Source organism: Calliphora vicina, chromosome 4 (assembly GCF_958450345.1).
Source record: "Calliphora vicina chromosome 4, idCalVici1.1, whole genome shotgun sequence".
In the NCBI taxonomy this organism is placed as follows: Eukaryota; Metazoa; Arthropoda; class Insecta; order Diptera; family Calliphoridae; genus Calliphora; species Calliphora vicina.
This window is the reverse complement of record NC_088783.1, coordinates 27,572,076-27,588,612: the sequence shown is the minus strand read 5'-3', so window position 1 is coordinate 27,588,612 and position 16,537 is coordinate 27,572,076. Positions and strand designations below refer to the sequence as shown.

General features: G+C 31.9%; 3 protein-coding genes and 1 non-coding gene across 4 annotated transcripts; 3 read left to right on the top strand and 1 right to left on the bottom strand.

The window, feature by feature from the left end:
• Positions 1 to 1,129: 1,129 nt before the first annotated feature.
• LOC135958303 (zinc finger protein 227-like) lies at positions 1,130 to 15,062 on the bottom strand. Its single transcript, XM_065509204.1, has 12 exons — positions 14,135 to 15,062; positions 13,539 to 14,070; positions 11,415 to 11,581; positions 6,666 to 6,727; positions 6,269 to 6,482; positions 3,405 to 3,925; positions 3,293 to 3,350; positions 3,093 to 3,221; positions 2,730 to 3,024; positions 2,408 to 2,460; positions 1,519 to 2,050; positions 1,130 to 1,368 (listed from the first exon to the last, which is right to left on the bottom strand). Exons 1-12 carry the CDS (start codon positions 15,009 to 15,011, stop codon positions 1,245 to 1,247), a joined length of 3,564 nt encoding a protein of 1,187 aa, XP_065365276.1. The 5' UTR covers positions 15,012 to 15,062; the 3' UTR covers positions 1,130 to 1,244.
• On the top strand, positions 5,158 to 7,060 carry Bx42 (Puff-specific protein Bx42). The gene has a single exon (XM_065508675.1). It carries the CDS (start codon positions 5,245 to 5,247, stop codon positions 6,877 to 6,879), a length of 1,635 nt encoding a protein of 544 aa, XP_065364747.1. The 5' UTR covers positions 5,158 to 5,244; the 3' UTR covers positions 6,880 to 7,060.
• IntS4 (integrator complex subunit 4) lies at positions 8,886 to 11,984 on the top strand. Its single transcript, XM_065508674.1, has 2 exons — positions 8,886 to 10,902; positions 10,973 to 11,984. The coding sequence occupies exons 1-2, from the start codon at positions 8,953 to 8,955 to the stop codon at positions 11,870 to 11,872; spliced, it is 2,850 nt and encodes a 949-aa protein (XP_065364746.1). The 5' UTR covers positions 8,886 to 8,952; the 3' UTR covers positions 11,873 to 11,984.
• On the top strand, positions 12,872 to 12,943 carry TRNAT-CGU (transfer RNA threonine (anticodon CGU)). The gene has a single exon. It is a non-coding gene; the product is annotated as a tRNA-Thr (tRNA).
• Positions 15,063 to 16,537: the final 1,475 nt, after the last annotated feature.

Sequence of the window (16,537 nt, the reverse complement as noted above, 5' to 3'; positions counted from 1 at the left end):
AATCATTTGTTTTTCACTTTAAGAACTCACCTATTTTGTTATAAAATCCATTTATTAAATAATAAATTAAACAAAAATTTATCAATTTTATTTTAAAAAATTTCTTATTACGGAAAAATAAATATTTTAATTTATTAACAGCTCTACTTACTATTACCGTTTATCATCTTAAATTCATTTTGTTGTTTATTTTACTAACTTGAAACAATAACTGTTTTTTAATAATCATAGTGAATCAGCGTGACCCTGCTTATATACCTGTGAGGCATTTGTTGATGATCATCTTTTTATTACAAAAAAAATACATTTTTAATTGAGAACAAACATTAGCTTTCTGTTTGCTCTTTATTACTAAAAACCTTCTTATACATTATTTTCTTAAATTATTAGTTTAGTTAAAAAATTATTAATATATATTATTTTTTATAATAATTTTGTTCTAATTTCTTTTTTTTGTGTATAATCTGAAATATAAGAGATTTTTAATTTTTTATTACTGTCTTGATATAAAAAACAAAAAACACATATTTATGGCATACATGAAAAAAATTATATAAAAAACTGAAAAAGATTAATTTATGTAAATAAGTAAATATATTGCAAAAAAAAACTATTGATAATCCTATGTAAACATTGTTTTGAAATGAAGCAAAGAACGAAGTAAGGACGAAGTGAGTATATACTATGTAGGTAATATTGTTCCATAAATAGAATTAAATATGTATATTAATGGCATTGCATCTGACAGACTCAAGTCAATATTTCCATTACAAACGAATGTCAGCAAAATCGGTCTATAAATGACTACCTCTATTTTTGATTATATCTCAGATACTAATTATACCATTCACAATAGTGGTAAGTTTGTCATTTCGTTTGAAATTTGCTACCCCATAAAGTATCAAACGATGTTATGTATCAATTCGCTGATGAAAATGACACCAACAACACCTCTAGGTTAGTACTCGGTTACAATCAAATGAGGTACGTGTTTTGAAGAGGCCTGTCCAATCGCCAGTTCTCAATTGTAGATCACAAAATACGAACTCAAAATTGTACCTCGAAGGAAGCTTTATGAGATGAGGTTATAGTATGGCTAATATTTTAAATAAAAAGCCTTCGTAATAAATATTTTTTGGTAATATTCACATTTTTTTTTTTTTTGAAATTAGAATCTTTTTATTTACATACATGCTTACATATTACATTAAGGCACATACAATATGGAATATTTAATACTACACTTAAGTTTGATTGGGCCAATTCCAATTGTTTAATTGGTTAACAGACAGCTCATTTGTTGCAGCAGACATTTGTTGAAAACTAGGAACTGATGAATGCTTTTCAAGAGGCAACATAGCGGTAGAACTAAAACAAATAAAGTATAGAAAAATACCTATAATAACAGTGCCAACCCGGTATGTAAACAAATATTCCTAAACTAGAACTGATTGAAAATGCATCAGACGTTTGTCGATTTAAAAAATAAATATTGAGAGATTTCTATCACATACTCACTTTAAATTCGAAGAACATGAAGGCCTTTCCATAGACAAATCATTATTGTCACTACTCTCAATTTGTTGTGTAATCTCATTACTGCCGCCAACTTCCTTTATGGTTTTCTTTTTAGATTTTTTATCTCCAAGTGCAATGTCACTGTGATGTTGATTCATATGTTTATTTAAATTAGACTGCCGTGTAAAACGACTCGGGCACATTTGACAGGCAAATGGCTTATCGCCGCTATGACTTAATAAGTGCGTATTTAAGTCAGTTTGTCGGGCGTATTTTTTATCACAATAGGGACAGGGAATAGTTTTATCCATATGATTAAGTTTCATGTGTGTAGCCATAGATGAGTGTTGTATGAAACGTTTGCCGCAAATATCGCAACCGTATGGCCGCTCTCCCGTATGTCGTCGCATATGACTTTTAAGCGTAGTTGGCCGTAGAAAACGATCACCACAAAATTTGCACTCATACGGACGTTCTCCCGTGTGGGCGCGCATATGATGTTTAAGGGCATATATTGTTGAATACGCCTTAGCTATTCAAATATGTATATAGAAAAATAACACAGTTATCAGAAGTGAACGAAAAAGCTATGCAGGGAGATTCTCATGTAGCAATTATGTTATGTTGGATTCCATAGAGTACGGAAATACTTTTAGATTTTCTCAATGACTTTGTTTTAGTGAAATAACGAAACTATTAAAGTAACAACTTCGAAACACCATACATATATTGTGTTTTGAAACTGATTTAATTTTTTTAAAAAATCGGGTTGAAAACAGCCTGTAGCATAGTGTAATATTTATGAGACAGATTATTGCAGCAAATTATTTTGGTTTGTTTAATGAAGAAAATGTGTGATTGGAATAATAAAATGGATTTTTTGACTTACGGCACATTGTACATAAGTAGTCCTTTTCACCTGTATGCATTACCATGTGATATCTGAAATAATTTTTAAAACATCAATCGAAATTACATCATACACAAGTTTACCACCCCCCCCCCATTCTGTAATACGAATTCGAATAAAGTTTTCGATTTTAAAACGAATTCACATGATTTATTCCAATTTGACAAATATTCGTTTTTGAAAATCGCTCGATTTTGAAATCATTCGATTAACAAAACAAGGGCGAATAACATTATTTTCTATTACAATTTATGGGTCGATCAATGTATCCATGAGCATTAAGATACTGATAATGATTTACCTTAATTTCGAAGCAGATATCATTTGTTTACCACAAACTTCACAAGGAAACATTTTCTTTGGTTTTGGAATTTTCGCCCTACTTTCATCCTTTTCTAACTTTGCGTTCTGGTTATTGGTATTTTCATCATCCGATATTTCGGCGGTTTTAATGATTTTCTTCTTTTTTATATATTTACCAACAATCAATGACGACTTTGAAATAGTTTTACCTTTAGGTAAATGTATATCCATATGAGCTTGAAGACCTATATTGGTGAAATAAGCCTTGTGGCATATATTACATTTTAAACGGCCTAAAAAATGTGTATAAAAATCATTGTTAAGCATACTATTAATGAAAAAATGTTACATGCTAACGAACCTTGAGGAAAAATTTGTGATTCTACAGACTTAAAAAAATCGCCATCATCTTTATCAATGCTATCACTAAGATGAGGGGAGATAAGGGTGCTGTTAAGGTGAGAATCTACAAAAGTATTATCAGCGTTATCTAAAGATAAAAGAAAATACAATAAAAGTATAATAGTAAAAATAGAATTAAATATATAAAAATAATTTTACCCAATGAAGTACGAGAATACTCATCATCATTATCATCAACAATTTCGGATTTTACATCCTAAAAAATGCAAAAATTAATAATATTCCTTCATTTACATGTTATTTTAGCTACATTATCTAAATTATCTTCGTTGTCCGTTGCATTTTCTAAAGGATCTTTTGTGAAATCATCATGATCATTGACATTATCATCATTTTCTTCGTTATCACAATCATCAACTTCCTTCAACTCGTTCAGTTTCTTATCGCTTTCCATTACCCTTTGCAAAAATTCATAGGTTTGTTGTAAATCTTGAACACATATTACACAAATCCTCTGTGGAAATCCATCATTTATCTTTACTTGAAGATGAGTGCAAAAATTTAAAATATCTCCGAAATTATGATCATCTGAAGAGAAATGACATTGTTTATTCATTTCAAAATATGATTCCAATGATTCTCTTAGGCATGCTCTACAGCTCGTGGCTAATGTTGCTGAAGACATTGTCGAAAAAAAATTTAACAAAAACGAATTTTTATCTGTATTTATGCATGTTAAATTAATTACGTTATATCTGCGGTAATTACAAACTGAAAGATACTGTTTAACTAAAGACTTTGTTTGAGGGGTACTTCCAGTGTTGTCGAATACTAAATCAAAAACCATGGAAAACAAACTGTGTAATTTTATTTCGAAAATAATAATACCTATGATGTGTTTGGATGCCGTTGAATGTTTGCAAAAATGTTATATTATATAAGTTTAGAGCGACGAAAATCTTTATTATGCAATATTTACAGATCACTGAGATCTCAATTTCAATCTAAATCTTAGATTTATTCAAGACTTGGGACATAGGGTAACATAGAGACGAGACGGAATTGTCAAAAACCTAAGTCTGTTGTCAAAAACCTATCTCTTGCAACAACAAAATACATGCTAGTCAATGTATTTTGTTGTTGTATCAGAAAAATTATTTGTTGTATGTTTCTTTGACAAATCGGAGTGTCTCGTCTCTATGTATAATTCTCTATGACTTGGGATATCAAATATCATAGGATTTACCTAAAATTTTAATTAAACCAAAAAGTTGTAAACATTTTTGTAGTTTCTGAAATTTTGGATATTTCTAAGGTATTATGTGTAAAATTATATCTCAACTTCGGTAACCACGTCAGTGTTGCAAATTCACCGTTTATTACTAATTATAATCGTTTTTGGTTTCAAAAATATTAAGTTTTTGATATTAAAAATTATGGATATTTATTTATATTTTATTTATGTATATTTATTTTTTTATTTGTAATACAAAAAGGCTTCAAGGCCAAAAACGTATTACATCTATTTCCTTTATATCATTTTAACATAATTTGGCAATTCAAGATATTTTCTAATAAACTATTTAAATAATTTAACAACTTAAAAAATTAATAAGTTAGATTAAATTCATTCGAATTGAAACTGAAATATACACCTTTAATTCCTTGATATGAATTTGGAATTAGGTTTACGTGAATATACTTCTGTATTCAATTTTGAAAACTTTTATTATAACTACGCTTAATGTTCTAAATGATAGTTAACATATATCATATACATTTATTATTTATTTATTTATTAATCCATAAGTAACAAGCAAACATGAAGGTTTATTGTGTGTTTGATAGTTTGAAGCTCTAGCCCCTTCGAGCTGGTATAAAAAAATGGTCGTAGTTGCTGCGATGAGTGTTATATACATACATTCATCAACACTGGTTTTGTTACATTTCATTTCGTTCCATTCTTGCTATCTACATTGCTAACTTTGTTGATAATATTTTATTAAACGTCAATACTCCATTTTTCTTTTTTTTATATTAGTTATAACATTGTTGTGTGTAATTTCAATTTGTTTGCAAAAATATTATACTTTTAATAAAGAGTACTAGAAAAAATAGCGAAATATAAAGTAATTTTTGTTACTTCAACCATGTCTTTGTCTAGTCTTTTGCCTACACCCACAAATGCGGTGTGGGATCGTGAAGATGAAAGACGCGTGGCGGCTAAAGGAGCACCTAAAATAGGTGCCTTAGTTTCGGCCAAAATAGCTGCACCGCCTTACGGTCAGCGGAAGGATTGGGTGCCGAGAACAGACGCCGATTTCGGCGATGGTGGAGCGTTTCCCGAAATACACGTGGCTCAATATCCTTTGGATATGGGTGCGCCTGCAAATTTGGGTAAAAAATCCAATGCTCTAGCTGTGCGTTTAGATGAAAAGGGAAAAATTAAATACGATGCTATAGCACGTCAGGGGCATGGAAAAGACAAGATCGTGTATTCATCAATTTCACAATTGTTGCCCGCTGAGGTATTGTCAGAGGATGCGGAAGAATTGCAGAGGCCAGATGCTGAGACAGTAGCTGATACCACAGAAGAAACAAGAAGAGCTTTAGAAAAGTTAACTAGTCAAAAGATAGCAGCCGCAATGCCAGTCAGACATGCCGAACGAGGCGCGCCTGCACAGTATATTCGTTACACCCCTTCTCAACAGGGAGATGCTTTTAATTCAGGAGCAAAACAACGAATTATACGAATGGTAGAAGCTCAGGTAGATCCAATGGAACCACCTAAATTTCGAATTAATAAGAAAATTCCCAGGGGGCCGCCTTCACCTCCAGCGCCGGTTTTGCATTCACCTTCGCGAAAAGTCACTGTTAAAGAACAAAAAGAATGGAAGATCCCTCCCTGTATATCGAATTGGAAAAACGCAAAAGGTTATACTATACCCTTGGATAAACGTTTGGCTGCTGATGGTAGAGGTCTGCAACAAGTTCATATTAACGAAAAATTCGCCAAAATGTCTGAAGCTTTATATATAGCCGATCGTAAGGCTCGCGAAGCTGTCGAGGCCAGAGCTCAATTAGAAAAGAAATTAGCGCAAAAAGAAAAGGAAAAGAAAGAAGACATGTTGCGCATGATGGCTCAAAGAGCTCGAGAAGAACGTGCAGGTATACGTAATCCCACAGAAGAGGTACCAGGTACAAGCGCTGACGCCAAAGAACGTAATGAACTTCGTGCTGAGCGACATCGTGAACGGCAGCGCGATCGTAACTTGGCACGCGCAGCTCCCGACAAGCGTTCCAAATTGCAAAAAGAACGCGAGCGTGATATTTCAGAACAAATTGCACTTGGCATGCCCGCTAAGTCTGCGGGCACTGGTGAGGCGCTCTTTGATCAACGTCTTTTTAATACCACTAAAGGTATGGATTCCGGATATGGAGATGACGAAGCTTACAATGTGTATGACAAACCCTGGCGCGAAGCCAACTCCTTGGGTAACCACTTGTATAGACCAAGTAAACAAGCTGACAACGATGCCTATGGTGCAGACTTAGATCGTATTGTTAATACCCAACGTTTTGTACCGGACAAGGAATTCTCGGGTACATCACGAGCTGGTGGTAGTGGTGCACCTTCGCGTAGTGGTCCCGTTCAATTTGAAAAGGAAGAAGATCCCTTCGGTCTCGATCAGTTCTTGAATATGGCCAAGAAAGCTCCAAAGAGAGGCGAAGAGAAAAATGATCGTTCTGGCGGTAGTTCCGATAAAAAACGAAGAAAAGATTAAAACCGTTTCTAATTAATATATACTATTGACATACAGTTCGTTTTACCCATTAGTTAAGAATATTTTGAAAATTTTCCACATTTATTTGGAATCTTTAGATTTTGTTAATAACAAAATGCATTGTAACTACTTTTAGTTTATAAAGAACGGCGAAAGAAATTTTGTCTACTACAGTAGTAAATTGTGTTTTTTTTTCGAAACTTTTAATTTCTACAGAAAGGTCCACCGGAACCGAAAATTTGGAATACATTATAGTTATAAAAAGAAAATTTATCGGAAAACTGAAAAATATTTTGTCTTGCTCTTAGCTACTTTTAATGAGGTTTTTATTATTCACATATTTTTGTCAAGAATTTTTTAAGTTCATAAAAAATTAAAATAAAATTCTTGTAAATTTCAGTAAACATTGCATGATAGTTTGTTCATTTAAGTTAGCTTTAATTTAGATTATTCCAGTAACGTTATTTTGGCATATTTCGGTAAAGGTATTTTAGTGGTAAAGGTAATTGCAGTAATTTGGGTAATTTCAAAATAGTTTTTTTTGCTTCGATTGGTATTTAGAGTATGTAAAATAAAGTTTCTTTCATGAATAATTTATTCATAAAATGGAAATAAGATTATAAATTATTTTAAAATTTTCAGATTAAACTTTTTTTTAGATTTTTAAATATACAGTGTCACTTAAAATCGTACACCATCGTAGTCAAATTTTATTCATTATTTTATTCACATTGCCCTTATCCACAAATAAAAAAATTGGGTAAGACTGTCAGTGCCCAGAATATCAACGCTTCATTTAAAATCGTAAAGGCACTAAAAAATAGCAAATGATACCCTACAAAGTATCAGGATTATTTAATAATAACATTTTTTTTAATTTTTAAAGTTTTAATTATAATTTAATATAATTGTACGAATTTAAGTGAAATATGAATTTTGTGATGTTCTTTAATTTTCATTAATATTTTTTTAACGAATTGAGGTTTTGTTAACTTTTTTGTTGAAATACATATTTTTTGTTCCAATTAATAAAATTACTTTTAATTTTTCATATAATCACCTATTATTGCTTGTATAATTTCATAATATTTAAAAAAAAATATGTTGTACGATTTTGAGTGACACTCACTGTATGTAATTATTTTAATAAAAGCTGTTCAGACACCCAGAAAAGTGCAATAATTATTTTGAAAGATTCGATAACCAGATTTGGACATGTAGAAAACGGTTGCTAAATGCACTGTAATTCCAAAGTTCCGTTTGAGTAGAATTAAGGCGAAACCAACCAGTTAAAACCAAAAAATTAAATAATTAACGCATAAAAACTAACATACAATTACTTTAACAATGTAAAATTACATTTTTATGTCCATACCGTGAACAGAAACTATATTACCGTTTCCATAAATGAAATATGTTTAATACCGTATAGCCATTCGGCAAATTATCGCAATGTAGAGAAGGTATGCAGGGCAACTCTGTTATCAGTTTCATTCACATTGAAAAACAGCAAGTGGCAACGCCGTTGCGGCTGACATCAGCAAAACTATTTTTTTTATATTAAGTTTTTTATATTAAGCTCATAACGAGCTATATTTGGGGGGTCATGAGCTAAACAGTCCCCATAAGAAATGCACGGTGTGTGTGTGTACTCATGTTGGTGTCATCCGGAGAGTGGCCGGATCTGGCTGCCAGATTGTACAATCTGTTCAGATCTGGCAGCACTTTATTATCTCTAGGCGAGTTTATAGTAGAACTACAACAAACACAACATGTATAAAAACAACTTGTACTTTTTTGTTAAAAGATAATTGAACTGTCAAAGTTGTGTATTGTTGTTTTTGCTTTTGGGTATGTTGTATTTTTCACCACAAGAAATACAAGTGAATTGACAGTTGAATTATCTAAACAATTGAAGAAAAATAATCAGCTGTTCTTCTGAGGTCACCTTCTATAAATTCGCCTTGATTTCATTCATTGTTTTTTTCTGACGCCGCTCGTGGAATGTTGTGATTTATTTTTGTATAAAAATAAAAAAAATAATAAATTTGTGTTAAATAAAAGCCAATTATTATGGCGAGTACATCAGTAGCGGTTAAAAGGCCACTTTCCGTAACAGAAACCGTGGAATGTGTCCAACCACCACATAAGAAAATTCGTATACAAACGACTAGCAAAAATGTATCTGCCACTAATAAACTGCAGCAAGCTATAAACCTGTTGGGCACAATTTCACCACAAAACAGTAAAGAACTATTGGAATTATTAGTTAAAATTGCCGATGAATTAGTACTAGACGATTGTCAAATTTCTGAATTACATGAGGCCATCCACAAGTTGATAGAAATTTTTCGTCAAGAACGCGATGGTGATACCACGGTAAGGGTGATGATACTGGGATTACTTGCCGATTTTGCAGAAGTTCGTGTAGCTGAGGTGGTTAATGCTCTGATTGATGAAATCATAGGAGTATTAAAATACGAAAAATCTCAAAAAGTTATTGCTCAAGGTCTTTGTAGTCTACACAAAATAGGAGCTAAGAATATAAAACATTTGCCCTCAATGCACATTACGAAAATGGCCCATTTCGCACAACAACAGTTGTGCTCGGAATCACATCAAACACAAAAGAACGCATTGATGGTATTGTCAGCATTTGTAGCTTTAACAGATGCTAAAAAGGGCGTCATAGATACCATCGGACATTATGCCGACTCTCAAGATTCTGGGGTAAGGGCACAAAGTTTAAGATCTATTCTGTGTTTGGGAGATAGGGGAGCAATTTTATCTCCGTCTCTGTATAAACGTGCTGTGGCAGCCATGCAAGATGATTATGAATGTGTTCGCCAACAAGCTCTAAGATTGGTCTTTCAATTGGGCATTACGCATCCAGATCATATGATATCGTGTGGCACTGAGGACGAGGAGGAAATGCGTCTGGTGGATGCGGCTTTTAGTAAAGTGTGCGCTGCATTATGCGATTTATGTATTCAAATACGGGTTCAAGCTGCCGAACATTTGGGTGACATGACAATGGTTAGTTCTGAATATCTTCACCAAACATTGGATAAAAAACTTATGAGCAATTTGAGACGTAAGAAAACCGCTCATGAAAGGGGTGCTCAGCTGGTAGCTTCGGGTGAATGGTCTTCTGGAAAACGTTGGGCGGATGATGCCCCTCAAGAAAAATTGGATACGGATACAATTTCTCTCATAGCAAGTGGTGCATGCGGAGCTTTAGTCCATGGCTTGGAGGATGAGTTTCTGGAAGTACGCATTGCCACTGTGGATTCCATGTGCAAATTAGCGCTTAAACACCCGGATTTTGCAGTGACCTGTTTAGATTTTCTGGTCGATATGTTTAACGATGAAATTGAGGAAGTTCGCCTAAAGGCCATTTATAGTTTGACAGCCATAGCTAGACATATTGTTTTACGTGAAGATCAGTTGGAAATTATGTTGTCGTCTTTAGAAGATTTTTCGGTGGAAGTACGAGAAGGTCTACATTTGATGTTGGGAGCTTGTCGTGTTTCTACACAGGCCTGTCTGCTGATGGTGGTGCAAAAATTGTTAGATGTACTCTCAAAATATCCACAGGATAAACTGTCAGCATTTGGTTGTATGCGTAAAGTGGGTCAAAAGCATCCAAATCTTTGCTTAGCTGTTACTTCGCATCTTTTGCAGGATCATCCCTTTTTTGATAGTGCTGAACGTGATGTGGAAGACCCAGCCTATTTGTGTATTTTAATTTTGCTGTTTAATGCGGCCGCAAATTTGGTGCCCATTATAAGTCTATTTCCAGATGTTACCCTAAAACATTACGCCTACTTGCGCGATGCTATGCCAACGTTAGTGCCTCAGCTGCCAATAGAAGGAGCATCGACCAAAAAGCCTATGGATGATTTAAACGGCTTGAACAATTCACGAGAATATTTGGAAACAATATTAGCACATATTAATGATATATTTTCCATAGCCAGGGATCGAGTACCGCTATTAAAGACGGCTCAAGACAATTTAAAGGTAAGCCGTCAGCTAGTGCATAATATTTTAATTACATATTTTACACATTTTATGACTTATTTCATTACAGCGATTGGGTGAGATTGATCCCGAAATGTGGGGTACCGCTAATTTTTTGGAAACATTTTTAGCTGCTCAAATACAAATTGAACAATTGCAAAGTTGTACCACTTCACAGCATAGTCGTGCTCCCTTAAAGGAATCACTGGCTCAATTGGTGCGCAATTGCTTAAAACTTCAGCATATATTTTCGGGTCTTACCTATAGTGATATGTTGTTGGTTAAACAAGTCTGTTTAAGGGCCAGTGCACTGCACTTGGTTTTAGTAGTACGTGATCGGTCTCAAAGTGCCTTGGGACCTTGCCAAATGCTACTACAAACTGCATCAGACATCAGTAATTTCTTAGACGAAAAACAAGACTCTCAACCCGATTCGTTAACGACATTACTACTAAATCAGTTATCAAGTATAGTCGATCCAAAGCCAGGAAAGGTATTTCGAGAAATTTTACCTTTAGTGCAGAAACCTTCAGCGGTAAGCATGCCTCCGGCAAATGTAAGTATTAAAATGTGTATGGCCAATATATTGGAACCATGTCCGCAAATGTCACAAGATAATGTTATTAAAGTAACAGCGGGACTTATAGCTGCTCTACCCTTTGTGGCCGAAATAGATAATCTGCAAGAGTCTCAAAAGCAAGATATGCGCATTAAAATAAAGTATCCCGACCAACATTTGCACACAGTTGTGCCAAAGTTGTCGGACTTTAAAAAAATTATGACCGAGCAGGGAGCACACGAAACGAATGTACGTTTAAGAACCACCATACTGCTGTCACATTCTGTATGGACCGAAGCCTCTTCTGTGGAAATAACGCTATGTTTGGCAGTGAGACCTGGCACTGAATTGGAGCTGTGTAAGCCAGCAAAAATATTATTTGCCCCGAAACCCGTAAGAAGAGGAATTTAAATAACAAAAATACACATTTTTTCAACTAGTATAAGCCTTTAATTTGTAATAAATACTACAACTAATACAATTTTCATCTAAATATGTAAATAAAATGTTAATAAAACTAAAATTGCATACAATTTACTTTTTTTTTAATTCACGTACATTTCACCGATTAATTATTATTTTTGTAATCGGGATGTTTCGATTTCATATGATAGTATAATCTGGAAAGAAATAAAATAATTTTTTTTCTTACAAAAAATATATTATGCGTGTTAGAGTTTCGAATTAATTCAATTCGCTAAAATCTTAATTCGGAATTAAAACAAAATTAACTCCAAAAATCCATTCCAATATCCATTTCTTTAGCTTCACAAAGCCTTTCTTTCATTTATTTATTTTTATTTCATTCATAGTAATATAAAAGCTATTTTTGGTCAATAAATATAGTACATATTACAAAGCAGTAATCGTAAATAAAAATATATACAATTCAACAAGTAATCAATTGTAAATAAGATTTAATTATTGTATATATTATTTAAATTTGAATTAAATTGATGTAAAAAAGTTTGTAAATTAGTTAGGAAATAATCTCATAAATTTAAGCCAAAAAGCATTATTAGGATACTAATTCCACTACCTGCGATCCTAACTAAAAATGATTGTTCAAATATTACCCATGTTATCAAAATCTTTGGGTTCCTAATAGAATACTTAAAAGAGAATTTAGAACAAAGTATTGCACCCCACGACTTTTTATTTTTTTGCATCCATACAAATCCCATATTTGTATATTAATCGTGAAACAAAACATTTTTTAAACAATTTTAAATTACATATAATTAATAGTTAGTGCTGCCGTATATTTCATGAATGTACTTTATAATATTACGCTGAAAGAGTGGCAACGCTACAAGTTGTTCATAGACTTGAACATCCCTGTATTTAATTATTACCAAGTGGTAACTTCTCTTAATCTCAAGTAACAACTTTGACACAACAGGCCTCAGAGCCCTTTTAGCTCAGTGGTAGAGCACTGGTCTCGTAAACCAGGGGTCGTGAGTTCAAACCTCACAGAGGGCAAACAGAATTTTTTTTGTATATTATTTTTTTAAAATGAAGAACAAAATTAATTAAATTTACTTCAATTAAATTATTGTTAATAAATTTTTTTAAAAAGTATAAGATTATGAAATTTTTTTTAAATTCATTTAAAATGAATGAAGATTTTAAGTATAAGTATTATTAGATTTAAGTTAACAAATTTAATCATTCAAAGGTTGAATGAATTCTGTTATGAATTATTTAAATTAAGAATTATTTCCACGATGAATGAATTCTATTTAAATATAAGCCTTTGAATGAAGCTAAAGAATTAGATGTTGGTACTGGATTTATGGAATTTTATAATTCCGAATTAAGATTTTAGTGAATTAAGCTCAAATTGAATTAATTAATTAATTCGAGATCTGTATAAAATAAATATGTTTAAACTTCATTTACTATAATAGCAAAAAGGCTATTAAGAATTATTAAAAATTGTTACAAATACATCAGGTTTTTGGAAAAAAATTAAATTTTTTCATGTGCTTTAATCAAAATTTGTAATAATTCGTAATAGTTTTTTATTACAGATCAAGCATTATGTACATATATAAAAGAGTTTATTTTGACTTACGCTTTTTGTTTCGGAAAATCCAAATCACAAATTTCACAATTGTACAAACATACCGTTGTACAGTGTGCATCACGCATATGAGTATTTAATGACGGCTTCTTAGTATACATCTTACCGCATATAGTACATTGGAAACGAACGCCCAAATGTGAGCTTGATATATGACGATCCAGATGTGACTTTTGCATATATGAACTGGGACATTCAGTACATTGATATGGCCGTATGTTATTGTGTTGCCGCATATGAATATTCAGATGAGCTGTTCGACTAAAACGCCGATGACATAGAGTACATTCAAATGGTTTGCCGGTATGCAAAGTCATATGGGTCTTTAAGATTGATTTTTGTTGGAATGTTTTACCGCAAATTTCACACTTGAATGGCCGCAAATTGGTGTGAATGTATAAATGAGATTTAAGATTAGCTCGCGTGGAAAAAGTTTTGTCGCAATATTCACAAGAAAATTTACGCTCTGTGCCATGTTCTTTCATATGTTCCCGATAGTCATACAGCGACTTTAGATGTGTACCTAAAATAATAATTTTATTAAATATGTACGTACTTTTAATTAAATTTATATATTTTCTACTAACCGCATATTTCACACTGACAATCCTCAGATTGGTTATGTAGTTTACGATGTTGTTCCAATTTTTCTTCTGTTAAGTACTTCCGACCGCAATCGGCACACTGCCACTTCCTAATTTCAACCATTGGTTCTAAAATTAGAGTTTGCATTTGCGGACATTGCATTGGTAATTTAAGTCTTGAAATTTCTATGATTGGTATGTCTGTTTCTAATCCAGCATCAATTTCATCAGATGCTGTTGTATCCAAATGCATTTTATTACTGTCAGCTTCAGGCGTATTAATAATTTCAGTAATAGTTTGATTTATTTCCATTTCATAATCATGTTCTTCCTGACCATTAAATTCTTCAACTGTCTCAGATTCAGATTTATTAAATTTTAAATAATTGTCCAAGCAACTATCATTTTTATTGTATAATTCAAATAAAATGTCTGTATCTTCAACTTCATCCTCATCGTCTTCCTGTATTTTTTCATCGTCTTCATAATGATCATCATCATCGAATTCATCTTCCGTAGTAATAACTTCTTCTTCCACTTCCGGTTTAATTGCTGTATTTGCTTGGTTAATAGTTGGCACATGACAATTTTCCAATTGTTCTGTTTTAATATCAAGGGTTTGAACCCCTTCTAATTCTTTTCGAAGTTCCAAGTCTGATTTTTCGGCTTTTAATTGAAATTCGAAAAATTCTTTCAGCTTTTCCAAACAAGCCAAACATACTACCTGAGGCAAGGTATCTTGTATAAGGGCATTCAATTGGCAACATTTGTTATAGATTTCCAATAACTTATAGTTCCTCTGTCCATAAATGGGCACTACGCTATCAAGGGTAAAAAATTCGCCTTGTTGTATTTTACATATCCGACAAGTTATTTTCATTTTTATGTATTCTATTCACTAATTTTATTTCAATTTGCAACACAAATGGAAACCCAATAACAACAATAAACATGTTTTTGTTTACATTTTTTTTAGCAGCTGTCTAAAATGTGTAATTGTGGTACAGGGTTGTTATGAATAGAGGTGCCAGATGTTAAATGCTTCTCATTTTTTTGGCAAAATTTTTTGTGACAACCAGAAACAGTTGTTTGCTAATTTGTCGTCTCCATGTAGAAATATTTTTGCCTCATTTTATTGTCTGCGATATGATTGCTCTACTGATAGCTTGAGCAATTATTGATAAGCAGGGAAACCGGAAATATGCTCTAAAAAAAGCGTTTTAGGCGCTTTAAATATGCAGTAAAAACTTTAAAATATTCTCTTAAAATTTAAAAAATATGCTCTTAAAAAAACAAACTTTTACATAATTTTTAACCAAAAAAAATTTACTTAAATTTTCAAATAAAAATCGTTGTCTATTGGATCTGAAAACATTTTTATACATAGAAAATGTTCTTTCGACATCAACTGATGTTACAGGAGCAAATTTAAAAGACAATATTTCTTTAACACTTAGAACGGTTAAGTTTGAATTAGAACTAAAATTTGATATTTAGATGGAGCTATTATTAAAATAGTGCTTATTTTATATTAAAACAAATAAGAGAGCTATATTCGGCTGTGCCGAATCTTATATACCCTTCACCTAACTATACTTCAAAATAAAAAATTTAAATATTTTTATGTGAACAAAAATTTTTTTTCAGTTTTTTAATTTTTTGGAATTTTTTTTTTTTTTTAGGTGAAAATTTTTTTCAGTTTTTTCATTTTTTGGATAAAAAAATTTTTAGAATTGTTATTTTAAATTTTTAAAAAAATTTTCTGTTTTTTTAATTTTTTTTTTTTTGGTGAAAAGCCATCTATTTTTCAATTTTGAATTTTAAACAAAGGAAGTAAAAACCTGTAACATAACAGCGAAAAATAAGTAAGACAAAATTTGTTTTTGATAAACTCAAAATATGCTATTAAACAGTAAAATATGCTCTAAAAACGCAAAATATGACATAAATATGCTCTTAAAACAAATATATGCAAAAATATGTATTTAAGGGTAAAATATGCAAAAATATGCACTAACAAATCGATGCCAAAATTCTTAAATAGTTCTGAAACGTGTAAATATCTTATCCATGTGCTCATTAGACTCACCAGAAAAAACATGCATTTGCATATTTTGGTTTCCCTGTTGATAAGCAATAAGCTGTCCGTTCGACAACTGAATGTCTTACAATAACCAAAAACAAGTCGTTTCGGTCGTTCGTTTACTTTTAAAAACTTGTAACGAGAGAGTGTTAAAAGTGACAGTTCGTAGATAGAGAACATGATATTTTTACTGGCCATTTTTTAGTCCAGTAAAAAATATCAACATAAAAATATGTTTAAAACACATGGTTGCAAATATAAACAAAACCAAAAAGTTGAAAATTAATACAATTTACAAGTTTGCAAAGAATAGATGTAAAATA

What these genes read in the sequence shown, in the direction of transcription:
- IntS4 (XM_065508674.1), top strand. Translation starts at nt 8,953, where the DNA reads ATGGCGAGTACATCAGTAGCGGTTAAAAGGCCACTTTCCGTAACAGAA. An exon ending in CGGCTCAAGACAATTTAAAG is followed by an intron (nt 10,903 to 10,972) that starts GTAAGCCGTCAG and finishes ATTTCATTACAG; the next exon opens with CGATTGGGTGAGATTGATCC.
- Bx42 (XM_065508675.1), top strand. Translation starts at nt 5,245, where the DNA reads ATGTCTTTGTCTAGTCTTTTGCCTACACCCACAAATGCGGTGTGGGAT.
- LOC135958303 (XM_065509204.1), bottom strand. Translation starts at nt 15,011, where the DNA reads ATGAAAATAACTTGTCGGATATGTAAAATACAACAAGGCGAATTTTTT. An exon ending in CTACTTATGTACAATGTGCC is followed by an intron (nt 2,051 to 2,407) that starts GTAAGTCAAAAA and finishes ATATTTGAATAG; the next exon opens with CTAAGGCGTATTCAACAATA. An exon ending in TCATGTTCTTCGAATTTAAA is followed by an intron (nt 1,369 to 1,518) that starts GTGAGTATGTGA and finishes TATTTGTTTTAG; the next exon opens with TTCTACCGCTATGTTGCCTC.